The sequence below is a fragment of the Oenanthe melanoleuca genome, chromosome 3 (assembly GCF_029582105.1).
Source record: "Oenanthe melanoleuca isolate GR-GAL-2019-014 chromosome 3, OMel1.0, whole genome shotgun sequence".
Classification (NCBI taxonomy): Eukaryota; Metazoa; Chordata; class Aves; order Passeriformes; family Muscicapidae; genus Oenanthe; species Oenanthe melanoleuca.
This window is the reverse complement of record NC_079336.1, coordinates 93,124,562-93,151,744: the sequence shown is the minus strand read 5'-3', so window position 1 is coordinate 93,151,744 and position 27,183 is coordinate 93,124,562. Positions and strand designations below refer to the sequence as shown.

The 27,183-nt window shown below is 43.9% G+C and overlaps 1 protein-coding gene across 3 annotated transcripts in view; it reads right to left on the bottom strand.

Moving 5' to 3' along the window:
• STUM (stum, mechanosensory transduction mediator homolog) overlaps nucleotides 1-24,685 on the bottom strand; it is a 52,275-nt gene extending 27,590 nt beyond the window's left edge. For 2 of the 3 annotated variants that reach the window (XM_056486217.1, XM_056486216.1), the window contains exon 1: nucleotides 24,440-24,685. In XM_056486217.1, the coding sequence (XP_056342192.1) occupies nucleotides 24,440-24,626 (187 nt within the window). In that variant the 5' untranslated portion in view covers nucleotides 24,627-24,685. The remainder of the gene's footprint in view (nucleotides 1-24,439) is intronic. The other variant, XM_056486215.1, reaches the window with a different exon arrangement.
• Between the last annotated feature and the right edge of the window lie 2,498 nt (nucleotides 24,686-27,183).

Below are 27,183 nucleotides of genomic sequence, written 5' to 3'. Positions count from 1 at the left end.
AATGTTTTGAACACTCAAAAGCAGCCACCCATAAATAGTGAGATTGAAGTACAGCTTGTTCCACTGCCAGACATTCCACAATCCTTGGGTGAAGTTTTCCACTCCAGTCCTATGGTTTGATTCTGCTGACTTGATGCATAAAATTAAGGGTGTGCTTGAAGCTTTTGAGACTGGGGAATTTCTGATGAACAACAAATGCAAGGCCCCACTGCACAATCCTCAGTGGTGGAGCTGACCCCAGAATTCTGCCAGGACTTGCTGAATTATCTTTACAAGTTGCACCTGCTTGATTCCCAGATTGGATTTTTTTTTTTTTTTTTTTTTTTTTTTTTTTTTTTTTTTTTTTTCCTCATCTTGGAAAAATGATGTGGTCCCAGAACCACCAATGACATTTTGCATCATGCTTTACAAATGGTGTGAGCCACTGTAGAGAAGTGTAACTTCCCAGAAGTGAAGGGAAATATTGCTACATGGACACATAGATTTGGGAAATGGGAAAGTTATAACCAGGAATGTGAATTGCTGGAAATAAGCTCATCCAAGTGCATCAGCAGTGGGTGACAGCCCCTCTGCATGCTAGGCAGGAGTGAAGAGCCAGGGAGGCTGAAGGACCTGCCACGAGTTCCACCCCTGTGGAAACAGCTGAGGCACTGCAGCCTCCCTCCTGCTCACTGCTTGCTTTTTTTCTTTACTAATGGAATGGAGGGAGGATTTTAATTAATTTGCATCCTTATTAAGTAAGCCAGCATTCAGAGAAATAGTGCAATTGGCTTCCAATTATAACAAGCACGAGGAGGAACAAAAGGCACGACTGCTGTTTACAGCACAGGGCACTTTGCTGAGAGCTCCTCTGACCTAACTGGACCCACTCCTGCTGCTCTGTAATTTTACCAGCAATTTAAAAGCCCTTTTTATTTTTATGGAAACAGCTCTGCTGCTGGTTTCTCTCCATTGTCTCCTGCCATGCACTATTTCTATATTTATATTTTCTACTATTAAACCAGGTACTAATCTCCTCCTTGTGTTCCCTTCTCCTGCCAGCTGCTGTGGATGCCCTGCCATGGCTCTCCTAGTCCAAAGCTGCTCTGCACCCACCCACTGCAGGAGCCTGGAACTTAAATGAGAGAGGAACCAAGGAGCCAGAAATAATCATCCACTAAACTATCTCTTATTTTTAAGACTGATCCTATTCACAGAAATGAATTTTCTGTTTTCTTGATGTACATCCAGAAACAAGCCTCAAGACATTCTGTTTTATGCTGTTGATACAGAAATAATTTGAATCTGGCTTTTCACCCAAATTTAATGAACCTGGAAGCTTCAACAGCAGAATGTTTGGGAAGAGCTGCTCCTCATTTCAGAGAGGCTATGAAGCCTCTTGCAAAAAAAGCTTTCTGATAGCTCCAGTTTCTAAAGTATGCTGGAAGTAAAAGCTGTGTAACAGCAGAAGCATAATGAGGGAAAGGTTGTGGATTCTTATGAGCTTTCACACAGGCTCTTGCCAATTATACAGTGATGAACTGAAGTTTATCCTTAATTGCCTGTGCCAGGGAAAGCTTTTCCTTGTCAGGCACAGAGCAGGAGGAAGGCAGGCATGACCTTCCAGCTCCCACAGGAGTTCAAGGCTCCTGGGTAAAGCCACATTAAACACTCACCTTCCTGCCTCTGCCCTGGCACAGGTTAATCAGCTGCCATTAGTGCCCATCTCAGGAGCTCTAATTGAGCAGAAGGAAAGCAGCAGGCCAGGGCAGAGCAGGGCTCTCTCCAGCCCTGCCTGCATGATCCAGCCTGGAGCTGGAGGCAGCTGCTCTGCCTCTCCCATCAACGCCTTGCAGTGAATTCAGCCCTTGGAAGCTCCCTAGGAGCATCTGCTCTGCTCATGGAAGGATGGATTAACTACTTCTAAGAGTCACTGAGCAGTGACTCTGAGCTTGCTGTGATACCCTGGAGCCCTTAACTGCGAAGACAAATCATGTTAATTAGGGACTACCAAGACACAAGACAGAATTAATATAATTAGAAAGTTAGATGGGGATGCAGAGCAATTAGAGGTTGTTCTACTGAACAGGGCAGCAGAAATGCCAGTGTAATAAATTGCATCAGCCTCCAAAATCATCTCAAAGTACAAGCTATCTTTTAAGGGCTAGAGGAATGTTAAATAAAACTGACATAAGTGTTCAGAAATCTGCAGTGATAAGTATGCAGGAGACTAACAAAAACACCTTTACATCTTTTTGTCTTAATCCAGAAAACTTAGTGGACACATTTGATGAGCAAGGACAAAGTGGGCATAAGAAAACTGTCTCAAGGAGGGACAAAACAGGACATAAGAGAATTGTACTCTGTAGCTAAGTGGTGTGGTGCTGTACCCAGGAGCCTGGAATATGATTTGTGAGACCAGAACTCCATCCTGGATTTACAGCTGCTTGCTAAGTAATTCTGATGCTGTAACTTTATTCTTATAATGCCAAAGTAACATTATTAAGGGGCTAATTTAGAGAGTCTGTCTGGAAATTTACTGTCTAGCCTGATGGGGCTATATCCCTGTTGTTCTGTTCAGTGCTACCATTAGTCAAATAGTGACCAGGTCTTGCTTTTAAAGGACACTTTTCATAAAACCATTATTCTTAGATGAAATGTAAAGCACTTTACCTACTAAAGCCATTGCTTCTTTGCTGATGTGCATAGCATCCAATAAATTTAGGAGATGGTGCTTTACACTCTAAGTTTGGCTTTGGTACCTTCAGGTGATTCAGACACATTACAAACAAAAATCTCATCTCATGGTCATTTACTTGACTGAGAATATCAAGATGTTTTATCCTAGTCAGCAAAACCATTAGGGAACATTTTGAACAATACATGCAGCTTTTCCATTCCTTTAAGCTGGAACTTCCCACGTTAGCATCCCTGATCAGCAGACCTGAGGATGATGGGTTCTGCAGGAGAGCAGAGTGGGATGAGGAGCACAAGGACCCACACAGAGCTGAGCTCAGCAGCCCACAGCCTCCTTGCTGAGGGTACTGCAATTCCAGGGGTAAAGCACAAAGCCAGAGTGAGCACATAGCCAGTCCTGCTCCTGGACAAGCTCCAGAGTCTTCCACAGCCATGTTGGCTGTCCTTGGAAAGGCAGGCCCACAAAAGCAAGGCTCTTCAGGCAGCAGAGAAATGAGCTGTGGTACCTGTGCCTGACATCAGCCCAGGCTCCATAAACAGTGCAGCCTGGAGTGACCCCTGACTTCAGGGATTCTGTGGGCTTGAGCACCAGCCAAGGCAAATGAATCCAGCCCAGATAAAACAGTTTTCCAAAAGGAAGATTTCTGATTAGGATGGAGAAATGTGGGTGTTATGGAGGCTAGTGCATGTGTCAGCACCTGCAGGTATCTGTGATGCTCTGGAGGGGGACCTGAGCAACCTGCTCTACTTTAACCCACCTGGAGGAAGGACTAAGTGACCTCTAGAAGCCTCTTCCAGTCCCAGCTATTCTGTGGTAGTTCAGTAACTTTAACTACTCCACACAAAGCTTAGAAGATCTGTTTTTTTTCCCCAAAGCTGTGTCCTTCTGCCCCCCACCTGTGACAGCCCTTGAACACAAGCCTCTTCATGATTTCTCAATTTAATTTTGAAAAGCTGCTCTGGCTCTAAAATGTCAGTATTCTCACAGCAATCAGAAAACTTGCCTGTGAGTTGCTGATCACACCAAAACAGGTGAACTTCAAGTCACTGCCTGAGCTGTGCATGCTCCTGTCCAACAGCTCAGGCAGCCTCTGAGGGGAGATGCTTTTGTACCAAAGGGGAATTCTTTGTGCAGAAGTGTGGTCCTGTCCATGTGCTTGTGAGATTTTATATGTGGGCTTTTCATCTGAATTCCCTCTTCCTCCCATCACTTGGAGTTCTTGTGTTCCAAATTTGCAGGAAATAGCACTTGATTTACATGTATTTCTGTCCAAGGACAGATTTTTCCCTTTACCAAATACTTTCCAATATCTGCCAATTAGCTACTGGTCAGCACTAGTTAAAAATGAACTTGTATTTTTCTGTAGAAAAAAAACAAAGAACTGAGCTCCCAACATCATAATAGAGCACATAATGATTTTGAGTAAAATATGAAAAGTACAAAGTCTAGTGTACAATGACTCAAGGACCTCATTTTTCAGAGCCTAGAGGAGATTTACATGGAGTGAGGTGTACCAAGAAAAAAGGGTCATACAGAGAAACTCAAAATTACCATGGTTTCACCCTGCCTCTTCTTTTTTAAAAATTCTGATGTGGAACAGGTCACAGTGAGGTTGGGCACAATGGTAACATGGTTCAACACTCCTATGCAGGACTGCTGGAAGCACTTATCTCACTGTCAAAAAGGGCAGCAGAGAATCAGATTCAGCTGAGATTCTTTTCCAGAAGTCACACTGGGGACAGCAGACCCACCATGAGACCTGACACTGCACTGCAATCCAGGACTTCACAACCTAAACAAAGATGTTGTTTCTCTGCTTCTGTACATCCTCCAGTCTGGCTAACTGGAATTCACTTGGGTCACTTTTCCATTATGTTTTCAAAGCAAGGCTGTTTTTGGAGGAGTAGCAGTCCTGCAGAGGAAAGGGAATTCACATTTGCCACTTGTGTGCCAGCCAGTTGTAGCAGTGTTTGCACCCCACAAGACTCTCCCTGGGCCAAAAAGCTCTTTCTGCAGTTCTTGCCTGCCCCCAAAGCTGCTCCTCCCATATTTTCTTGGGAGCTCTGTACTGTGTCTCTCAAGAGCCCATGGCTCCCTGGGCAGCTCAAAAGACTTCAGAAGCTCCCACCCACCAAGGATTGCCTTCTGCACCTTGCTTGGCTCCCCCAGTTCAGGACTCTGGAGCAAGCTGCAGGGAAACCACAAGAATGCATTTCCTTGGAAAGAAGGAGTGGGCATAGAAGGAAGACCTTCTTTCAAGAAGGCCAGGCACAAGTGAGGGACCATCCATCTAACCTTTATTCATTCCTCTGTTGTTTTACTTCTCCTTCTGCCAAAAAATACATCTATATTGGACCCAGATTAATCCCTGACATAAATCCACTGACTGAGTTACACTGGGGATTAATTTGGCTCACCAGGTCTAACATGATCTTGGCAGCAATTCTGAAGTGCAAACTGCAGAAAGACAGTTCTTTAAAATAATAGTCACAGGCCATGGCAAACAAATGCCTGCTGCTCAGTATGAAGCTGATAAATGCAAATATGGCTAACATGAGTGGTATGGACACATCCTTGAGCAGAATTAGAAATTGTAGAAAAATGATCCTGTATGCACACATGTGCTTTCCTAAGTTTTTAGCAAGTCTGTTGAGCTGTGTGAGGACCAGGCTCTGCTCAGCAGAGGGTGTTGCTCTCCTTGCTCCCCAGCTGAGCAGCCCAGCAGGTGCCTGGTGATCCTGGCAGGTTCTTTGGGATTGCCTTGTGCCCAGAAGCTGCACAGCTGGGAGACTCATTGTCCAGCTCCTGTGACTCTCCAGTTTCTAATGGCCAGCTGTGCTTTAAAATCATTATCCCACCTGGATTCACTGTGTCAGCATCCACACTACAACGTGAATTCAGTTCATGGGACTGCACAGCTGAAACTGAGGGGAGATCTACGCTTTACCCCACTACAGAAAAAGGTCTCTTGCAAGTCTCCTACCTCAGCAGAGTTGTGTGAGCCATGCAGCTTCACTTGTCACTCCAGCTCCCCCAACCAACTTCCTTCCTCCCTTGCTTTATCTTGGAAATGTTGCAACATTACCTGAATTTCCCTTCTTTCACAAACGAGGTTTCTGTCCTGTGACAGAACAGCTGGAACAGCTCTCAGCAAGGTCTGCAAAGAGTCTGGGTGAGTGTCAGGACCTGTGTTTGTGGTTCCTAGCTCTGGCCTGCACTAGGGCTCTCTGCTCTTTGCCCTCTGCCTCACTTCTGTCTCCTACCATGTCCTCAGCATCTCTCATTCTTTGTTGCCATCCTTCTCTTCCTGTTCCACAGAGGCACTGACTCAGCCTGTGCAATTCCCTTCCCCATTTTCTGCTCCCTCCAAACCATGCCCTCTTTAAATTTCACCTGCACACAAGCCTTAGTGTGCCATCTCTATTTCTTTGCCAGTGACTCAACTCCTGCAGCTCTTTAGGACACTTCTCCCATATCCTGCCCATTCCTTCTGGTCTCTCTGCTTGGACATCCTCTCCTCTTAATGCAGATGGCAAAGTCAAACTCAATTTCTTTGCACAGTGAATGTTTCTTACTGATGACACCACCAACCACCTTTCCATCAACCTTGCTTGCAAGGAAATAGAAAAGGAGGATAATTATGTATTTAATTCCTCCCTCTCCTTTCCTCATGCACTCAGGCTTGCTTCTATTTATTTTTCCCTCTCTCTCATAAAATTAAATATTTTTCCTTCTTTATATTCACCTACTCTCCAGCTAGAGTTCCTTTTCATATGCCACATCAAATGCTTTTCCATCTAAGACTTTGCTCTCAGAACTGGTGAAAACCTGTTACTGTTTTTGTTTACAGACATCCTGCAAGACAAATGCCCCACCTTGAATTAGGGATTTGTTCTAGATGGTGTGTGACACAAGGTAACTTGCTGTAACAATTTATTTCTGTAGTTAACCAATGTCCCAGACTGTATTAGGAACCTATAAAGGCTGCATCAGTTAAACCATTGTGTCATTTTATTTTTATTTATAGCTCAGATGCTTTTCTTGCACATGTAGCTACCTGCAGTTCTGACTGCCAAAAAGACAGGCAGCAATACTTTCTCCTGCCCAAAATTCAGTAGTAGTGCCCCTTCCCACACCCCTCTTCAAGGCATGGGGCTCCTGTGTGCTCTGAAAGCACAGACCATTGATATGCTGCTACACACCTCAACGTTCTCCTCCTACCTAGGGATTCCTTACCCTTCTCTGCTAATCCCTGCAGGTGTCTGAAGTGCATTTCTACAGTCATTATAACTTCCCACACTTAAGCATTAAATTACCCCATGTTTCTAACTAAAATAATTCATTTTTCTTTCACTTTTAGTGATTAAAAATGTAGCACTTTTTCTTCCCTCCCATTTTACAAAGCAAGATTTCTAGTACAGCACTGTACAAAAGCAGCAATCCGACACATCAGAGCTATTCTGCCATCTTTTGTTGTGCCTGCAATGAAAAAAAACAAACAAACATGTATTTTTAGCTGTGCTACACAGAACAATCTGATAGCAGAGGCCTGTTATTGTCACTCAAAAGGAGCATTTGTTTAACCAGATGCACTCATAAAAAATTATCTTAAATTTTACAATTAGTATTTTTCAGAGAAAAGTGTCTGTTCCACGAAAAACCCAAAGACACTGATGCACTAAGACCATGCCACAGAGCAGCTGCATCTTACTCCTTTTCTTGGAGATGGAATGGAACAGCACCACCACCACCCTGGGACATCAGTCATCCCCAGCAAACCACTCCTCTGTCTCAGGCACAGGGAAGGAATTAAGACAGTGCAATATTCTAAGCTTTACTGCAAGATCTCAAAAAAAAAAAAAAATCATTAATGGTTTTTACACTGTGTACTACAAATGGAACCACTGTCCCACAGCAGCTCCTTGTTGGGAAATCTGGAACAAGCTGGTTCCAGTTCAGAATGCACAGAACAAACTCCTGAAAGGGAAGTTGCTAAGGGTTATGCACACCTAAATTAGCTCCCACCCTGAAAATGCTACTCATGTAGAAGAGGAACTTCAGCACAGAGTAAAACACTGGGTGCTTGTGAGTGGGAAAATTGGGATCGTGGGTGGGGCTGGGGTGTAGGTGGAACAAACCAACCTAAATGTGTCATTCATGAAGGGTCACAAACCACAGGGAGCTCAAGGCTGCAGTGCTCCCCTGCAAGAAACTAGAGGCAGCCCCAGGACTTCTTAGAAATCCTTGCATTCACCTTTGAAATTTGCTCTGTGCTCTTGATTCTCAACAGAAAGAGAGACCAGATTCGGGGTGGGAAGAGGACTGGATGGAGTGAAAATTTTGATTAATTCCCCTTTAGTACTCATTGAACTAATACTTATCAAAATACACACAGAAGAAAAGAACAATACAGGGGTGCAAGTACCACTTGTAGGGTAGGAAATTCCCTGAACCTTAGAATACCTTGGGGAAGAAAGGAGTACCTGGAGAAGCTGCAGGTGCATTTGCTGACATGTTGGCTGGCTGCACAAAGCAGGACCTGTGTGGTGCTGTGGGAAAGTTCAGTCTCATCATTCCCAGACAAGTGACACATCATACAAGGCAGGCACATCACATGCACCATCCATGGGATCCATGTGAAACATCCCATTTCTAGATAACGGGATTAAGGCAATAGAAGTCTAGCAGAAAAATGCTTTTTATTTTCCTGTTAGTGAAAGTTAACAGCTGAGCCAAACTGCTCTGCAGGGAGAGTGTAACATTGGCTGGTGCCAGGTTGGAGACAAATGCCATGACACTTTGTGTTTCATGTGACAAAAGACTTTATTCTTGTGAACTTTTCTTAGAGAGATTGAATTTCCCAGGCACACACACGTGATTGGTTATAGTCTCAGGCACTCATTTCTTTGGCCAGTGATAATCTGCACTTAGGGTTCAATAGGTTGGCTGGGATTCTCTGTATTTGTTCAAATCCATCACTCACCCAGGTACCTGCCTGCTTCCAGGCTGGTTGGGTTTCAGACTGCAGCTTTAAAACAGCTGCAATGTGCAATGTAACATGAGAGAACACAAACATAATCCTTACCCTTCTCAAACGTCTGGCCCTAAACTATTCATAACACTTCAGATTTTTTTTTAACATACACAAGTAACTGCACCAATTTTTCTGCTTTATTCTGTTTTAAATATACTGTCTCTTCTCTCATAATGCCCATACTGACTAAGAACAGCACTTCCTCTAATTCTCTTTATTTTAGTATCTCATAAGTACGAATGATACCCCAGTGTATGTCTGTGGAATTACACATGGCAATGTTCCTTCTGTTGAAGAATGATAGAAGGAAGGCAAGGAAACTAGAGCATGGGCCTTTGAAAACATTTAGGCACCAAATTCCTACTGAAATCAAGGAATTCCAGGCTAAAGCATGCCTCAGGCCATAGGGAAAGAGGCATCAGGTTGCTCAGTCAAATTCTGGCCTTCCTAGTGAAGCCTTGCTGCCCTCCATGGGTTTTGGCTATGATGAAATATATAGATTAGGATTACAAGTATGGACCAGAAAATAAGTGTTACAGGATATTAAGGAATGTTCATCTGAGATGTCTTTCCCATGCTGTCATATTTCTTCCTGCTTAAGCAATGCTAATGACATTTTATGGGGATTTTTATGACTTAAGGAGAGCAGAACTGATCCAAAAGTGTCCTATCAAGTGCTTATGCTGCACAGCTATATTAGAACTTGATAGGCTGAAGAGGAACAGTATCCAGGCAATTAATCTCTTCTCAGTATAGGTAATAAACCTGTATCAGGGTCAACAGAAGGGAACATGTAACTGTGTCACAGCATGTTCAGTGCAAAGTCTTTCCAGAGCTCTCCTAAACTTAAACTTGGCCTTTAACTGTGGCTTTCTCCTGGTTTGGAGGGCAGGTGTCTGCCAATAAAGGCAGAAGCTTCTCCTTGAAATGGAGAATGTAAACCCCTCCCTCCAGAATATTATTATAATTTTGAAATTAAGGGGCTCTCACGCAAAGATATGGGAATTAGGAATAACAGTTCTTTACTAGGAAAATTAAAATAGAAATACAGTATTACAAAGAACAATCCCAACCCTGACAGAGTCAGAATACAGCCTGACACCCTGTCAGTCAGTCAGGGTGTTGGTAGCAGTCCCATTAAATGGTGGCTGCATCCTCCTGCAGTGGCAGATGTGGTTCAGCTGAAGCGGTGCTCCTGTAGAAGGTGCAGTTTTCCTCTGAAGGTCCAGAGTTGATGTGGGAAGGTTTGGCTTTCCTCTGGAATCCAGTAGAAAAGGCTGCTTTCCAAATCTCATTTTTTATCAAGTTTGGAAAGGCTTGGTTCCTCCCCCTGGCTGGAGCATCTCCCAGTGGGATGATGTAATTTTATCAGTCACACAGTGGGACTGAATGGGCCAGCAGCAGATGATATCTTCCTGGAGGGAGGATGGGTTGTGGAAAAGATAAAGATGATTGCCCCAGCTGGTTTAAAGATGGCCCATTAGCAGATGGTATGTGCCATGGAGATAAGGAATCACTGCCCCACCCGGCTTCAACAGATGGTGATAGAACACACATTTCTGGCCACATCCTGTACTGCAACCCAAGACACTGCACTGAGTTTTTGGTAGGTGGTTTTCTCTGCTTTTTCTTGATGTGAGGTGCTGTCATCTCCAGCCAAGATCAAGGGACAGATACTTTTAGTAGAATTGCCACAGTCAAGTCTCTGATGGATATGTCAGTGTCCCAGGAGTCAAAGGGGAAGGGAAACCTTTCCCTATCAGTCATCACAACCAGGGCCAGGCACCATTCTGGCTGGCTGGGGTTGAGTGAGGAGAGGCAGTAGCGAGTTCTCAAGATTCCCCTGGGCTATCCTGTCAGCCCTACTGGTAAATTCAGCAGCCCTCAATGCTACTGATACAGAGCATGCAAGGACCTCTCTCATGTTTTCTATCCCTTAGATCATGCATGAAGGGAAGACACATTGTGAACATCCAGCACATCCCTCAAGGAAGGGATCTAAATATCACCATGAGCAGTGCTGAGAGAACACATGCTCACAGTGTTCCACAGTCAGCAAAGCCCTGGGGATTCTCAGGCTGGGCTAAGGAGGGATGCTATGGAAGAGCAGGACAGAAACTGCTTTTCCCCTGTTCTGGTGCCCATTGTTCCACAGGCTGCAGTCCCTGGGACTGGCTCAAGCTCTCCACAAGCTGCAGCTCCTGCCAGGAGTACCTGTTTCAGCAAGGGCTCTCCATGCACATCTCTCTGGGATATTCTCACTGGTGTGTCCCCCTCCCTCCCTCTCAACATCACATGCTTTGAAAAGAGCTACCAAAGAGCTGCTCTCTGTAATGATGGAAATTATAGAAATTACAGGGTTTTATGTTGAGTGCTCATGAGAAAGAGAGGAGTTCTGAGCTTCAGAAATGCACACCTTCCATGAGACACAGCAGATGTGTATGCATCAGGAGACAGCACAGAGGTCAGAGCTACTTCAGCTCTCCTAAGGATGAGGTGAGATCCAGAAAGATTGTGGGCAATGCCTGAAGTGTTTTGAAACTATTGAAGCAAATGCCTTATTTTGAAAACCAGATAATGAGTAGCTTTCATCTGACCTAACACTGGATATCTGCAAGGGAGGTGTCTTGATCTGAGCCACTTACCCTTGGGAGGCAAAAAACAAAAAAAGTGGAGACCCCCAGAAGGTGTGATTCACTTAACCTGATTTAAAGAGATGAGTCACATGCTGGTAGTACCTAATTCCTCCCTACAAATTATAAAGGCAACCAACTCAGGTGCACAGGTTACATGAGGCCCATCTAATCTGTCCAATAAATACGTTTGCCATTAATCTGACTAAATAATACTGATAAAAATTCTCCTGCTTTGGTGTATCAGCTAGTTAACCAACTCCTTTAGGAGGAGCTCTTCCTACAGGCCAGTAGGGTTTTACTCTGTGCATTGCAGATCTTCCTTTGAAATTCTGGTACTGGCAGTGTGAGGCACAACAGAGCCAGGACTTTGTTCTGCAGGACTCCTGTGCCCTCAGTGCAGAAAACATCCCTGTAACTACGGATACAGGAGGATGGCAGGACCTGAACTGTGGTTTATGGTAATACCTATTTTTAAATAATGTTTTTTGTACTGCTCATCCCTGTTGATACAGAGAAGTAAAGATGAATTCTTTGTTCTGATCATTACAGTTTATCAAAATGACCTTGTTGTTGCCTGAAGGCTTTAATGAAGTGCTCCTGCAACAGCAGGAAGACATCTAAATTTGATGTTTCTAGCTTTTTTCATATTGTTTTTCTTCTGGAGGGTATCTTTTTCCAAAAGGACAGTGTTTGCAGGGCTCAGATGAGCCCTGTTGCTAAGTAACAAGTCCCAACTGTGCCTTTAAAACTGCCTTTAAACATACAATACAAGGAAATGTTTTTCTTTTCATTACACTGTATTGCATGTTTTTATTAGAACTTCTTTTAACTTGGATCTGACTCTTGGGGTTACATTTCTGTGACAATCTTCTGGGACAGGACCTTTTCTTTTTCCATTGTCTATACAGTGCCATGGTCACCTACATAGTTGCATGGATAATATATTTAAAAACAGTATTATTTGAAGGTCACAGTAAGGCACACAATTGCCCTGCAACCAAGAAGGAATACAGAGCCTACTTACTGCAAATATTGGTTAATGCTAAACTACAAAGCACAATATAAATCAGTGCTCTTGCAAATGGCAAGCCTGGGCTGCATCTGTGCTTGCCTGCCTTTGGGTTTTGGTGTGGGTTTTCTTTTTTGCCATATACTAAAACATGCTGAAGCCCCTTGTGGTGCTCACAGGCATAGAGCAGGTCACAGAAACATGTGAGGGAGTAACCAGCACATCCAAACTAAAAAGTGCTTTGTCCATCCTACCTGTTTGCTGTGCTTTCATTAATGCATGGCACAGACAACATGTCTCTTCCCAGTGAACACAAAGTCCAAGACTGATGGAAGTAGTTCATTGATAACAGTTTTCCTGGAAGAGATTAATGGAAACTAAAGTGTGGCTGCATTATTTGAGGAGCTGAATTGAGAGAATTCTGTGTAGATTCTCTCACCAGTTTTGCCACCAACTTCCTGGACAATCTGAATCTCTCCCCTGAATTCTCCACTCAGATTACAGATGGTCTTAAGTGTATGACATAACTCCTCCTTCATATCATAACATTCCCTTCTGGATCATAATAGGGCTTGAGTGTAGCCTGCACCTCACAGTGCTACTGAAATAATAATGCTGTGTACATGTGGAACTTCAGGATGTTGTTTAGGGCTGGCTGTGATGGTTAATGGTTGGACTCAATGCTCTTAAAGGTCTTTTTCAGCCTAAAAATGATGCTATGATTCTATGACTATCTACTACCTGACTACCTATTTAGCATTTCTCAACTAGTAAATAGTGAACTTCTCAGGAAAGACTTAAATCACAGTCACTGGAGTAAATTTTCACATTATTTAGGTATCATTCCTTTTACAAAATGTACTGAAGAACATTTACTAGAGTGTGAAGAAGTATCATAAATATTTAAAACAAACCTACATTTGTAAGGGAGAAAGCAGATTAAGTTTCATGATGCAGCATAAACCAGATTTTTAGCTTTGGCTGCTGGCTAATTTGGGAAATACAGTTCTTAATGAGTGTCCAGCTTGCTACTGCAACTTGGGAAGAGTCCTCCCTTGTTTAAAGGGCAAAGAGCTCAGCTCTGCATTTCTTCTTTACACAGTAAATAATACTTATTCACAGGAGCAACCTCAGCTCAATGTTACTAGAGCAAAAGAGGTGAGCAGGAGTGGGACAAAATACTTCTAGAGGCTCTGTAAGTTGTGGGTTCCCAGTTCTGACAAAGGAGTTAAGCTTGCAGTGGGAACATTTTGTACCTGTTTTACACAGGCCACATGATGTGTTGGTGTTCCAAGCAGTGTGACCTGGGATCTACAGGGCACCTGGAAGGGGACACCCTCTCTGTGCAGCTGTGTCTTGGCACTAAATGAATAAATGAGCACTGAAAGAAGATCTGCTGCATTGAAAACACTGATATGAGACCAGGGCACAGACATGCCTGTATTGTACCAAAGATACTGTGTTTTAGTTAATGCACAGAACAAAAATCTTCTATTCTTTGTGTCAGTACAACTAAGGGTGGACTGTTACCATTTACTCATCACAGCCTCAGGAAAAGAAGGGGTGTTCTGTAATTGCCAAGCAAGAGTGGTTCCTGGGAACATATGCTTGTTCTAAAATCCATTCCCAGTTCCACCACAGGCTTCTTCTAAATATCAGCTGCATGCAGACAGGGAGAAGAATCCTGCTTTTAACTGCACTGCCTTGAATTCACCATCCAAGGTGGAAATTCCAAGGCTTGGCTCTGGCAGAAACGAGCGTTTGCTCATCGGCGCCGTGGTGCCAACACGGGGCGTTTGTCATTTGGGTCAGGATGGGCTGGTGCCACAAACTGGCTGAGCCAGAGTCCCCCCATTCTGCTCTCCACACCCCTGGCTCTGCCCTGCCCCTGCTCAGCTGTCCACACCTCTGCAGAGTGGGTGTGAAAAATAAAACCACACAGATTTTCTGCAGCAGTGCGCGGCGTAAGGGGTTGGTGCTCCAGGCACAAAAATCAGCTCCCCATGTACAGCTGTCCAAGGAAATAAAAACCAAGCTAGATTACCTCCAAAGGGGTGTCAGGAGACAACATTTCCACACTGCTTTTGTGGCATGTGTGGGGGACTGAGTGAAATAGGTACTCGGATGCAAGTCAATGTATAAAATTACATTCTGACTTTCAAAAGAGAAAACAAGAGACTGTTTTTATACTCTCAACTGACAATGATTGTAGTCCCTGTGCTCTCTCCTCTCTTTTACACACGACAAGAAACCATCCCACCAGCTGTCTGCAGCCACAATGAAATTTTAGTAGGAGGAAAAAAATAATCCCATGATGCTGAGTCTAAAATATTGTTTTTTAAAAGGTTTAGTTCTTGTTTGGTAAAATGCTTGCTAAACCTTCCCTGGCATTGATCAATTGGTTGGATGCAGATCTAAAGGAGAAAGACATGCAGCAAAAAAAGGCATTATCAGATTTGGACTACAGACAGGAAAATTTGGCAATGCCTTCACAATTAAACAGCTCAGGAGAGGTAATTGAATGGCCCAATCCAGAGAATCCACGCACATCAAATTCTCTAACTAGATTGAAAAAAAGGTTCCAAGTCTTTCAGTGGATTACTCAGTAACTAGTCTGGTACAAATGAGTTTTGAAAGGGTCTGATTTGTTGCAATCATTTCAAAAAGACAGAAGGAGAGTATGAAGAAATCAATCTGATCCCTCAGTCAAGGAGGGATTTTCCTCTGGCTACACCTCACAAGTTCTCAATTTTTGACCATTCCTTGGGAACCCCTTCCACTAAGACTGCAATTCCAGAGTGTGTTGAAGGGCAATGAGAGCTGTGTGCAGATCCAAAAAGGTCCAGCTGTACTTTTAGCCAGAATTTAGTCTTCACATTCTTGGAACCAATTTTCAGTGGAAACTTAAAGTTTCCTCACTCCAAAACAGTGTTCACAAGAAAACACGGGGAAAAAAAAAATCAACTTAATTTACAGGGAATATAAATATATATAACTAGATCCAAGAGTTTTATTTTTTTTTACTATAATGAACTTGTCCTGACCACTGTCAGTGAGAGGTCTGAGTCTATGGGGCTCTCTGCACCATAATTTCTGTGGTGCCAAGTTGCCATCTCCTTTCCCACAAAGCACAGCAAATACAATGTTGGATAGTCACATCCAAAACATCATGTTTATGGAAATCAAATTGTCATGGCAACAGAAGAGGTCTTGCAAGTATTTTTAAAATAGCAGATTAACAAAACCAATTTATGAAATCTAAAATCCATTCTTTTGTGAATGCTCTTAAACAGATAGAACAATTGGTTTTCTGCCTGCAGGAGGCTTTTCTTGAATGCCAGGATCTCATTTCACCATAGGGGCATATGTAATAGGTATGCATGCAAATAAATACATATTTCAAGCTTAAACCAGCAAAACTGTTTCAGCTGGACAGTGTCACACTAATGTGATCATTTAGCCTATTTCAGGTAAAATATTTTAACAAAAACATCATAATTCGTACTTCACAAAATTACAGAACTTTTGACAGTGAACTTGTGGCTCACTATAATCTATTTTTTAGTCTACAATAAATCTCAGTTCTTCAAAGGTTTATTAACACTAACACTTAGTAAAAATGTACAAACACTTTTTACAAACAACATTCTTATTTGGTCCAATTGAATTTTTTTTCCCCAGCACAAACACAAGATTAATTTGTCCATTTAGCCCTTTTGCATTCTTTACAAACTTGTTTGTGTTTTAACTAAAACAAAATTACTATCCACAATCTCAAGGCATTTTTAAGTTTTGTGTGGACATTCACCAATGCTTGTGGCCAGCTGAGAGTTCAGATAAACAACATCCTGGTGAGAGTCTGGATAATGATCTGTCACATTTAAATTCACATTCCCAAAGATGCCCTTGGTCCCCTGCACAATTCCTTGCATAAGCATTATTTCTGAAGTTGGAAATGTAGTACAGGATGAACCCCTGCAGAGAATGCAATTATGTTTCCAAGAATTCCTCTATTGATTGTATTCACCATTTCCTCTAACAAGATTTGACCAGGATACACTCCAGGCATATCCTTTGGGTATGTTTATACTGAGATTTTTAATTTTAAGTTTGTGTATTGCCCATCAGCTTTCATCAACCACCTAATTTATATTGACTGTATTTCATGATGTTATGCTCAAAGACATGGATGTCCATGGTTTTGTCTAATATGGCAGAACTGTAAGTTAGTCATGTATCCTCTTTGTTAAATTTAAAAGCTCAGTATAATATTGCCATTTTCCAGTGCTGAAAAATCATGACTCAGATTCTCTAAAACTGAGAATTAGGGAGAAAAAAAAAGGCAATTCCTTCTTTCTTCCCACAGTCTCTATTTTTTTCCTTTTGAGACAGGATCATTATCTTCAAATCCCGCTCCACAGCCATAAGAGTTACATTTTTTTCTTTTACTGAAAGCAAAGGTTATCATCTAACCAAGAGCCTCAGGGGACAAGGTTCTAAGGAAACACCAAATATTGTGTGAGTTGGGGTTGCATTGCTAGACCTTTTGAGGAGCTGTCAAGTAGTTAGAGAGAAATGGTTTGGTCTGTAACTCCTTTGGAATGAAAACACTGAGTTTGAACTGCCTTTATTGCAAGCTCTGCATTGCTGAAGGAAAGAGGGTTGAGAGCAGCTTCTAAGTGGTGAGATGGAGAGAGAACAAACTATGGAAATGAGTATTTTAAATCAAATATTTGAGTTCTGCCCATTTTTTTCCCCTTGACTCTACACAGAATGAAACCCAAGTTCATAACACCAGAAATCAACAAGTGGAATGTAACTAGATAGAATGGCATGGGCTTTTTTTCTCAAGTTCTTACAGTATTTTCATTTTGGGCCTCCCTAGATAACACAAATCTCAAAAACCCTGGCAAGGGGAAGAGGGATTTACTTCCTCCCTTAATGAAAAAACTCCTTATCTTCAGCAGAACCAGGAAAACTCAGGTTTCACATTCCTGCAGTCTCTAAAGCAAGGTCAATGACAGGAACTTTTCTGTCTCCTGTGAGGCTGGGCCCTAAGCCTGGCACTGTTTAAAAGCCATTTGGACAGTGGCCTTAGTAATATTCTTTAACTTAGTCAGCCCTGAACTGGGCAGGCAGCTGGACAAGATGATAATTGTAGGTCCCCTCCAAATGAAATAATCTATTCTGTTCTGTCTTTTGCCAGCACCTTTGCACAGTGCTACAACCAAGTTTGTGCTCATCCACCCTGCTGCTGCCACTGTCTCACTTTAAAGTTGTAAAGTTCTACAATGAAGACAAGTCCTAAAACAGGAAAAAGGATGTCAGACTGACTTTATCTTATTACAAACCTTAGGACTATTTTAGAATCCTTTACCATCCAGTCACTTTTTTCCCCACAAAATTCAAAACAGGACAAAGGTTCTAAAATTTTTTGTGCCAGACACTACCAACTGCAGGTATATTTGTGTTCATGGTTCTGCACACAGTTTCTTGGGTAAGGAGGAGCCTGAAGAACCTGGTTTCTGCTTCCTTCTCCTCTCTTTATGATCCTGAACAGTTCAGAAGCTCTCAAAGTTCTTTTCATGGTGGAGAGATTAAATGGCAGTGAGCTGCTGCAGGCAATGGTGCTTTATAAGGCTTTGTAAATCTCTCCAGCACCCACTCATTCAGAGCAGGAGAAAATATACTTCCTTCCTGCTATCCAGACTAGGAAAAATTCACCTGTCAAAAGCACTCTCCTCATCCAAGTTACTTTTATCTTCAAATATTTTCACTCATTTTCTCCCTTGCTGCAAGAAGTTTCAATTCTTTTGCCTTCTCACTGAATCTCTGCAAATGTACTTTTCTCCTTCTGGACTCGATTCTCTGTTTCTCTCCACATCACACCCTTTGTCTGGAGCAGCCTTCTATCCACCTTAAAATTCAGCAGGTTTACTTGGCCATTTAGCAGCTCTTCTCTGCTGTCTGCTCCCACCTTCACTCTTAATCTCCAAGTACATCTGTCCAAACTGCATTAAATGACAAACAAGATTACAAGATGCTGAGCAAACCCTGTCTCCTTATGTGTTCATTAAGTAATGAGCATCTCCACAGAGCTGCTTCAACAACAGCAGTGAACAAAAACCACTGAACAAAAACATCCCTGGCCATTTCTTTTGTTTTCTATTTTGGTGGAATTGGAAGGCACGAGGGAGGCAGAGAAACTTGTTTGCATTTTAGCTGGTCTGGCACAGGCACAAATTCGAAGGCTGCACATTGGGCTAGTGCACAGCTTGACAGAGAAATGAACCAAAAAGTCATTTTAAGTGCAAGTGGAGCTCAACAGCTGATTTCTACCAACTGTAGCAAGTGAAGAGCAAAATCTAGCCAAAGGACAGAAACAGTTCTAAACATTTGGACTGCGACTTGAGGCTGAGGAAGGCACTGGAGAGCTTTTGCCATGTGTGCCCATAACTGCCTTGGTAAAGGAGGGCACAGGAGGAGGATGAGGATGGCAGCACGTACACTCATGACCATCATGGCTGGGCAGACAAACTCAAGGAAGGAACCCAGTGTTACACACAGGAAGAGGAGGATGAGAAATATATTAAGTATTCAGGCAAGTACAGGATAAGCAGAAAGCAACTTTCTGCCAAAAATACAGCAGAGTGTGCTGTTCAATGCTGCATTAAACTGAGGGGTCACATCGGGTCCTCAGCAAATAAAATACCTCCTTTTCATTTTCCTTTTCCTTTTCCTTTTCCTTTTCTTTTCCTTTCCTTTTCCTTTTCCTTTTCCTTTTCCTTTTCCTTTTCCTTTTCCTTTTCCTTTTCCTTTTCCTTTTCCTTTTCCTTTTCCTTTTCCTTTTCCTTTTCCTTTTCCTTTTCCTTTTCCTTTCCCTTTCCCTTTCCCTTTCCCTTTCCCTTTTCCTTTTTTTTCTGATCAGATGCACTAGGGGGAGTTGTCTCAATCAAGGAGCTACGAAGTTGAAACACTTAGGCATTTATTCAGATCATTAATTACCTGTGAAACTTTTTTTGATTTTCCCAGGATTGATTGTCATTCTAGGTGGTCCAGACACTTGGTGGAACAAAAATATTCCAGACTACCCAGTGGCAGTAAGATTGTGGAATGACTGTTCAGTGCCATCTGCCAGGTAAGTTATATAATGCAATTAGATCTGTCACTTAAATCTCTGTTATAAAAATAAAAGAAAAGAAAATAAAAGAGGGATTTAAAGGCCTTCTACACACTGGAAAGAACAAAACCCTGCAGATGCAAAAACCTCAGATTCAGCTGTTCTTGTGCCCACCTTTACCTCACTGTGAGGATAATCTACAGCTGATGCCACTGGTGCCAGTAATGAAGCAGTAAAATCTGGATGAACAGGTCTCATTTGCTGCCTTATACAAGAACAAGTCACCATAAAGAGCTCCTTGACCTTTTCAGTGGAAAATACAAAACCTGACAGAGTGGAGTCTACTGGTAATAGATTTGCTTTGGTTAATTATGCTCCCATGGACAAACAGTTTTTTTCTGCACACTCCCAGCATCACAGGCTGAAAGGCAATGTTTGCTAAAAACTGCAGCAGTAAAGTTCACAAGCACAAATTCACACAAACACTTGAGAAAAACCTTTGGTTTTCACAAATGAGCTTGTAAATCAGATTCATTGGTTTGCATGTTTAAAAGAAAAAATTTAAAAGGATCATAAATACCAAAGGGAGTTTGATATTTTAATGCACATATGTCTGAAAGCCCAGATTTCTTTTTTGCACTGTTTGCTCTACTGTACATAAGAAAATGTGTTTTTTCCTTGAAATTCTTTGTTTCAGTAATGAAGGCAATGGATGTTTACTTGAGGCATCTATTTACCATTCCAACCACAAAAATGAAATGGGTACTGGTAATTTTATGCAGATTTTATCCCTTCAACTTTCTCGAGTGTTTTTTTCTGCACTTCTTTTCATCTCTTTGGAGAACTCATTCTGCTCAGGAGAGCCTTGGCTGCTAATGAGAAGATGCTTGGCTTCTACAGATCAAATATTAAAGCCACATTGACACAGTTGAAGGTGCAGTGCTTGAACTCTGTCAAGGCTGAGTAAACAGATGGCAGAAGACTCGTGATACGGAGCTGACACACCCGGGATCAGGAGAGCTGCACTGAGGAACCATGGAAGGAGAAAGTTCAGTGGGCTGGGAATCACCCCTTCTCCCAAAGCTGCTGTGAGAGGCTGTCACTCCTGAGCTCCTCCAGGGGCTATTTTGTGGCACATGGGTGGCTGCTCTCCTATCCTGCACTAACATAATTTTATGCTGCGTATTTCAATTACTCGCTGCATAAAAATAGTATACACGTACAAGGCAGGCTGGGATCCAAAAGTCCACCCCCTTCCTGACAGGAGGCATTAATCTTGGAGAAGAACTCAGACTTTCAGATCATTTCACTCACTTCTCACATTTCCCTCAAATTCTCCCCCCCCCAACTTCGTTTACCCCCCTCCCACACACGTGATGTTGAGAGAAGCAGGAGCAGAGAGGAAGGAGGGCAAGATTCCCATGTGTCAGCTCTGGGAATGACAGGGAGCCAGATCCTCTCCCACGCTGACTGGCACACAGCAGCTCCAGGAGAACACAGTCTGCCAGCCGAAGGGCACGGCCAGCCCTTCTCTACTCGCCACCTGCAGCGCATCCTGCGGGAATGGCAGAGCTGGGCAGCCTCTGTCCCTGCTGCCACTGCATCTCCACTCTCCAGAGCCCATCCCTGCATGCTCTGATTCCCAGAGCCTGCTCCCAAAGCCAGAGCAGAGGCTGCAATGCCTGTGGCAGAGCTGGAGTGCTGGTAGGATGGCTTTTGCCACAGCACCCTCCCTCTTCTTCCTACTCACTCTTTTTATGGCCCTGAGCTTGGGACACCTTCCTTACAGCTCAGCCCTACAGCCCTGCTAGACACAGGTGAGAAAGACTGCATTGGACCCTGGAAAACTGATCCAGAACGTTTCCAAGTGGTCACACCTGCCACAGTGTACTTTCAAGGCTATTTGGCAAAAAGTAGATGGGCTAATCAAGATTTCGAGCTGAATTTTAAATTTTGGCAAGGCAGAAGTCAACATATCCCCTGGGTATGAAAAAATTCCTACAAACTGCATCTTTTGTAACACACATGGAATGAGTAGTTAAAACCCAGTTTACAATGCATCTTAAAACCTGCAGTTCTGGGTTGTTACATAAAACTCTGAAAATTAGCCAACTGAAAATAATAAACTGGAAACAAAATAATGACTGTAAACAAAGAGAAAGTGTTACTTCTCCTGTCCAAATAGAGTACTACTGTAAAACATAAATAGCACAAAGGAAAACTAAACCAGATATTTAAAATCCTCAGATTTCACCCTCAAGGGTGGCTTCCGTAACACAGGAAAGGTAGTTTAACTAAAAAAAAAGAGGCTTTCAGATGCTGAGAGACTGCCCAAAGATTTGATAGCCCACATCAGAGCGCAATTTCTGTTTGGATATCACCACCCTGAAGCAGAGAACACTAATGAAAACCTCAAATGCACCAGTCTCCAAGCAATGGAAAACTTGATTTATTCAGTGTTGCCCATTTTCTTGTCTACTCCAGTGGTCTCTGACCCTTATTCTCAATTGCACTGCAGAGTCTACACACAAATGACAGCTACATGCAAAAGGGATGAGGGGTGGATTTAGGGACTGAGAAACACACCTAAACATAGTCACACTCTTCAACTAAGCAGGCAGAAATATACAGCAAGCCTGTGAAACATCATTTTAACATGCTATAAATCTGGACTGCAAGAATTGATGGGAATTTTGCCATTTACTTTGCAGGGAACAGGCTCACATCCTCGTAGTGAATACTTCACACCACGGCAAATCTTACCTATTTTACAAGTGTTGCTCAGCTCATTGAGATGGCTCAAGTGCAACAATGACACAAAATCTCTTTTTACCTTGAAGGTTCCTGCCAGTAGATTCGTGATCCTCCTGTTTCCCCTCATGTGTGGGCTATGTGATGCATGACAGGATATGGCTGAGATTGTAAATAGCTGTACTCTAGTCAGGTGTGTCATCTCAGACTAAGTTTTCTCTCAAAATGCATGTGATATTAGCAGCTTTATTAACAGAATGGTTCATTTATGTACAAACTAAGTGTCATGCTTTGCATACTGAGCTTGGGATGCATCTCCAAAACACTGCATTTCACCAGGCTGTGGGGATGCCACAGGGGAAGGATTCCTTTTCATTTGTAGATTTTTGGTTTGCTACTTTTGCAACAGGCTACCAGGAGAAACAATGGCACAGCCAGCCAGATCATACTGCTGAAATCTGTGCATCAAAGGGCAAACAAATTTAAAAAAAAAAACCCTCCACCTGTTAAAAAAACCCAAATAGAATTAAAAATAGAATTAAAAACCATTTTGTTCTGGTCCAGCCTGTCAGTGGTTACACAACCAACACAGCTGCATAGTCCAGACTCAACTGCCAAGCTTTCAACCAGCACTGGAAGAACTGGGCACTCACCTTCAGGAAGGAAGGACTGTCTGCTGTCCTTCCTTAGGCACCTTCTGTATGAGGGAAGGCACAACACTACCCACAGCAGTGATGCCTTGGGTTTAGCTTTTAGTGAACTCCAGGCAGAGAACCACACGTCAAGCCAATTCCAACATGAGGATGGCTTATGGGGACCTGTCCTACTGGGATGAAGGGACAACACCGAGAGTTTTCTGGTGTGCTTTGTAAAGTGTCAGCTAATTTGGATAAGGAAAAGGCATGGTAAGCCAGGCTTTTTTGCTGTATACAATGAAGATGTGGTGATTTCAATGCCAACAAAAACAGCATTTGCTTTGAAAACTCTGGTTTTGAACTTCTTTCTCTGAAGTGGGAAACTAAGCCCCAGGAAACCTAAAGCCCTGTGACAGAACTCAGCTCCAGAGTCTGTCTTTGATTCATCCCTCGAGATTCTTCAGGTGGTTGCACACAAGGGATGGGCAAACAACACACCCAGACACAGTGGACTGCATCTGGAAGCACACACACACCAGTCCTTCCACAGGAAAACTCAGAGGTGTTTCAAAAGGCGCAGGTTTTTCCCTGGAATACATCCACAGGTTCGGAGCAAGCACGCTGGAACAGCAACGGCTTCTACATGTTGCACACACTATCCCACCCACACTTAGGGAGTACTTTAATCAGAACTTTAAGGATTTCAGATTTGTTCAAGAATTAAGGCCACCTGAAGCACATGAAGCAATTAAAGTCAGGCTCTTTAAAAGCAGGGCTGAGTAAGGATACTCCCATATCACAAGGAAAGCTTCTGTGGTGGCCACAGTAGCAGAAACAGCAGCCAGGAATGAACTATGAGAGCATCGAGGTATGGGTTAATGAGTTATGGATTATTTTATTTGGTTTTGGTTTTTTATTAATGTGGTTATTTTGCTTTCAGCTAGAATTTTTGTATTCAGTCTTGTATTCCAGGGGCTTTTGTAGTGTTCGAACTCTAAAGCTATTCTTGCAGTAAGCAATTCCTGATTCAAGTGGAGGAGAAGGAAATACAGAAAGATACAGCCACATCTTAGGCACCCGAGCACACTAGAGACTTGTTGAGAAACCGAATCTCCAGTTTCTCTGGACAACAGTTCTAACATTTTCCAGGGGTCTCCTTAGAACACCCGGGAGGGTGGGCTCTGAAAGCTCGTCTCTAGCGAGTGATGCGGTCAGCATGAGCTTTGGTCCTGTGGCTGAAATCACAGCCCGCGAGAGCCAGAACAGCGGAATCCCTTGTACAGCGCACGGTCCCGGCCCGGCGAGAACGGAGGGGTGGGAAGGCTCGGGATGCTCTGCCCGGTGCCTCAGCCCCGCTCCCCGCTGCCGTCCCGGGAAACGCGACCCTCGCCCGCTCCGCTCGCTGGGCGCGGCGCTGCCCAGCGCATCCCTGGGGACCCCGCAGGGCGCTGCCCGGCCCCCAGCACGAAACTTTGGGGAGCGGCTCCCGCCTCCCTGCGCTCCTCCATCCCTCCCCGCGCTGCCGTCGGGGTCCGGCAGCTGCCGCCTCCCCTCTCTCCCTCCCGCAGCATCCTTACCCAGCCCCGGCACGAAGGTGTTGAGGAAGAGGCAGATGACGGCCACGGGGAAGGGCATGTAGGGGATGGCGGCGCGCAGGGGGCCCTTCTTCTCCCGGACCTGCACCACCACGCCGCTGGAAGGGGCCGAGCCCCGGCTGGGCTCCGCCGCCGCCGCGCTCTCGCCGTCTTTGGGCGAGGGCTCCATGGCCGTGCCCCGGCGGGATCGCAGCGCCCGCCGCCGAGCGCGCTCCCGCCGCCGGGCGCGGCCCTGCCTGCGCGCCCCCCGCGCCGACCCCTCCCCGCCCTCCGCCCGCCCAGCGAGGGGCTGGATCCCGCCTGCATCCCGGCTCCTTCCCCAGCCCCTCTCCAGCCTTCCCTGGCAGGGCTGGATCCCGCCTGCATCCCGGCTCCTTCCCCAGCCCCTCTCCAGCCTTCCCTGGCAGGGCTGGATCCCGCCTGCATCCCGGCTCCTTCCCCAGCCCCTCTCCAGCCTTCCCTGGCAGGGCTGGATCCCGCCGGCATCCCGGCTCCTTCCCCAGCCCCTCTCCAGCCTTCCCTGGCAGGGCTGGATCCCGCCTGTATCCCGGCTCCTTCCCCAGCCCCTCTCCAGCCTTCCCTCCCCGGGCTGGATCCCGCCTGTATCCCGGCTCCTTCCCCAGCCCCTCTCCAGCCTTCCCTGGCAGGGCTGGATCCTGCCTGTATCCCGGCTCCTTCCCCAGCCCCTGGCCGGCCCGCAGCGCTTCCCGAGCCGTGCGCCCCTCTGTGCGCAGCCAGGCTCTGTCCCGCTGGAATGGGGGAAAGAACTCCATGTAAGGGAGCGCAGAAGCGCTGGAAGATCGTGCCCCGCGCGCCCTTAAAAACTGAAGGTGTAAGAAAAGTTGTAAATTAAACCCGCACGCGTTTATTGTTTGAAAATCCCCGCAGTAAGGAGGAAGAGGGAGAGGAGCCACAAGAATTGGAAGGCAAAGAAAACTGTATCCCTAGAGAGCTAATCGCTGCTTGGTGTGAAAGTGTGTCTTCACTCCCCGGTGCCAGGAGACGAAACATGGCTTTGTAGGGCTGGTAATTACTTCTCACAGTATTCAGTGGGTGAAATGGGAACAAAACTTGAGCGTATCTAAGTAAAAAAAAAAAAAAAAAAAAAAAAAAACAACCCACAATAATTGTCCCTGCAGATAGGATTCAGCAGAGAAAAAGGGGGAAATATTAAAGACATTAATCCTGATAAGAAATATAAGTGTGACACTTGTAGAGGATCTTTCCGTGAGAGAGAGGATAGTTTGTGTCTAACTGTGCATTTTGAAGCTGCGATTTTGCTAAAAAATTCCTGCTAGGAATTTAGATACCAAGAGAAATCTTGAGCTATTTTATTTATACCACTTGAATACCACCAGGCAAATGCATTATTCAACAGTTTAATTGATTGGAGTACAAACTAGCACAAGGAAAAGTTGGGTAAACTAAATGAGGGAAATGTGGAATCTTTTTTCCTGGTTTACATTATTTTAGTTTTATACTAACTGGGCTTGAAACCACAAAAACTTAGACAACCCAAGTAAACTCTCTCATCTTTAACAACAGATTTTCTTTGCTTATCTTCTTATCTCTTTATTTTCTTTGTTTATCTTTTGGCTTGTCTTCTGAGCGCATTTCATCCAAAAAAATTTTCTGACTTTTTCGATTAAGCACATAGGATTTTTTTTTTGTTGTTGTTGTTGAAGTGCAAAAGTTAGCTATGTTTATGAAATATATTAAGTAATCTGGCTTTTGGGGGAAGGTTTTGTTTTTTTTTTTTTTTTTTTTGTTTGGATTTTTGTTTTGTTTGGTTGGTTGTTTTATTAGAATGGTGACATTTATTTCCATCAAAATAGTTCATGACAGCCTAGACCCTGTATTGGCTAGACACAAAGTTATTGGAGAGCAGCACTTTCTGTTGGAAAGATCTGATGTAACTGATATGGACTTAATATTTCTCTGCTGGTTGATCTAACCACAGTTAGCTGAGAAATCCTTATGGTATGAATATGGATTAATTAGAGCCTGCACAAAGCAGAATCCAAGTTGGACTACAATCAATTACTTGCAGTGATATATTCCTCTGCAGGTTCTGGAAATGGTGTGTGGGTGAGCCCACATTACCTACTGTAGAAGCAAGCAAAAGGCCATTGTGAGAGTAGCCCAACAGAAAATCTCTGTCAGAGATTAATTAAAACAATATTTTGTCAGAAATACTTTATAACAAGTCGACTTTTATGGAACATTTCCTTGGGATATCTCAAAGTGACAAATGAGAGTTAGTTCACTTACTTCTCCCAGATTAGCTGGCAATATGTAAGGCTATTAAAATGCCACCACTCCCAGGCTGAGCTGCATTGTTCATTTTGCACTGCCAGTGCCTGTGGAAGTTCTTGTGTGCCTCAGCCAGAAGTTATGACTGCCTCCTGAGGATCAGGTTGTGACATTCCCAAGCTTTTCCAAGCAAGTGAATTGCTGGCAGCATCACTCTGCTGAGGCTGCTGCTCCCTCCCTGAGTGTGTGGCAGCCGTGCAGAGCATCTCGTGCTGGGCCCCCCTGTGCTGCTTTGCTCTGCCTGGGGAGACAGGAGGCTGTGCTGGAGAGCTTCAGCCAGCAAAGACAGGCACCCATGGAGAGATATACCAGGACCTGAGCAAGGGAATGAGGCCCAGAGCTGAATTTAGGGTTTTTTTTATATGAAAATAAGGTCATCGTTTATAAAAAGTGGTGATATTTGTGTGTACTAA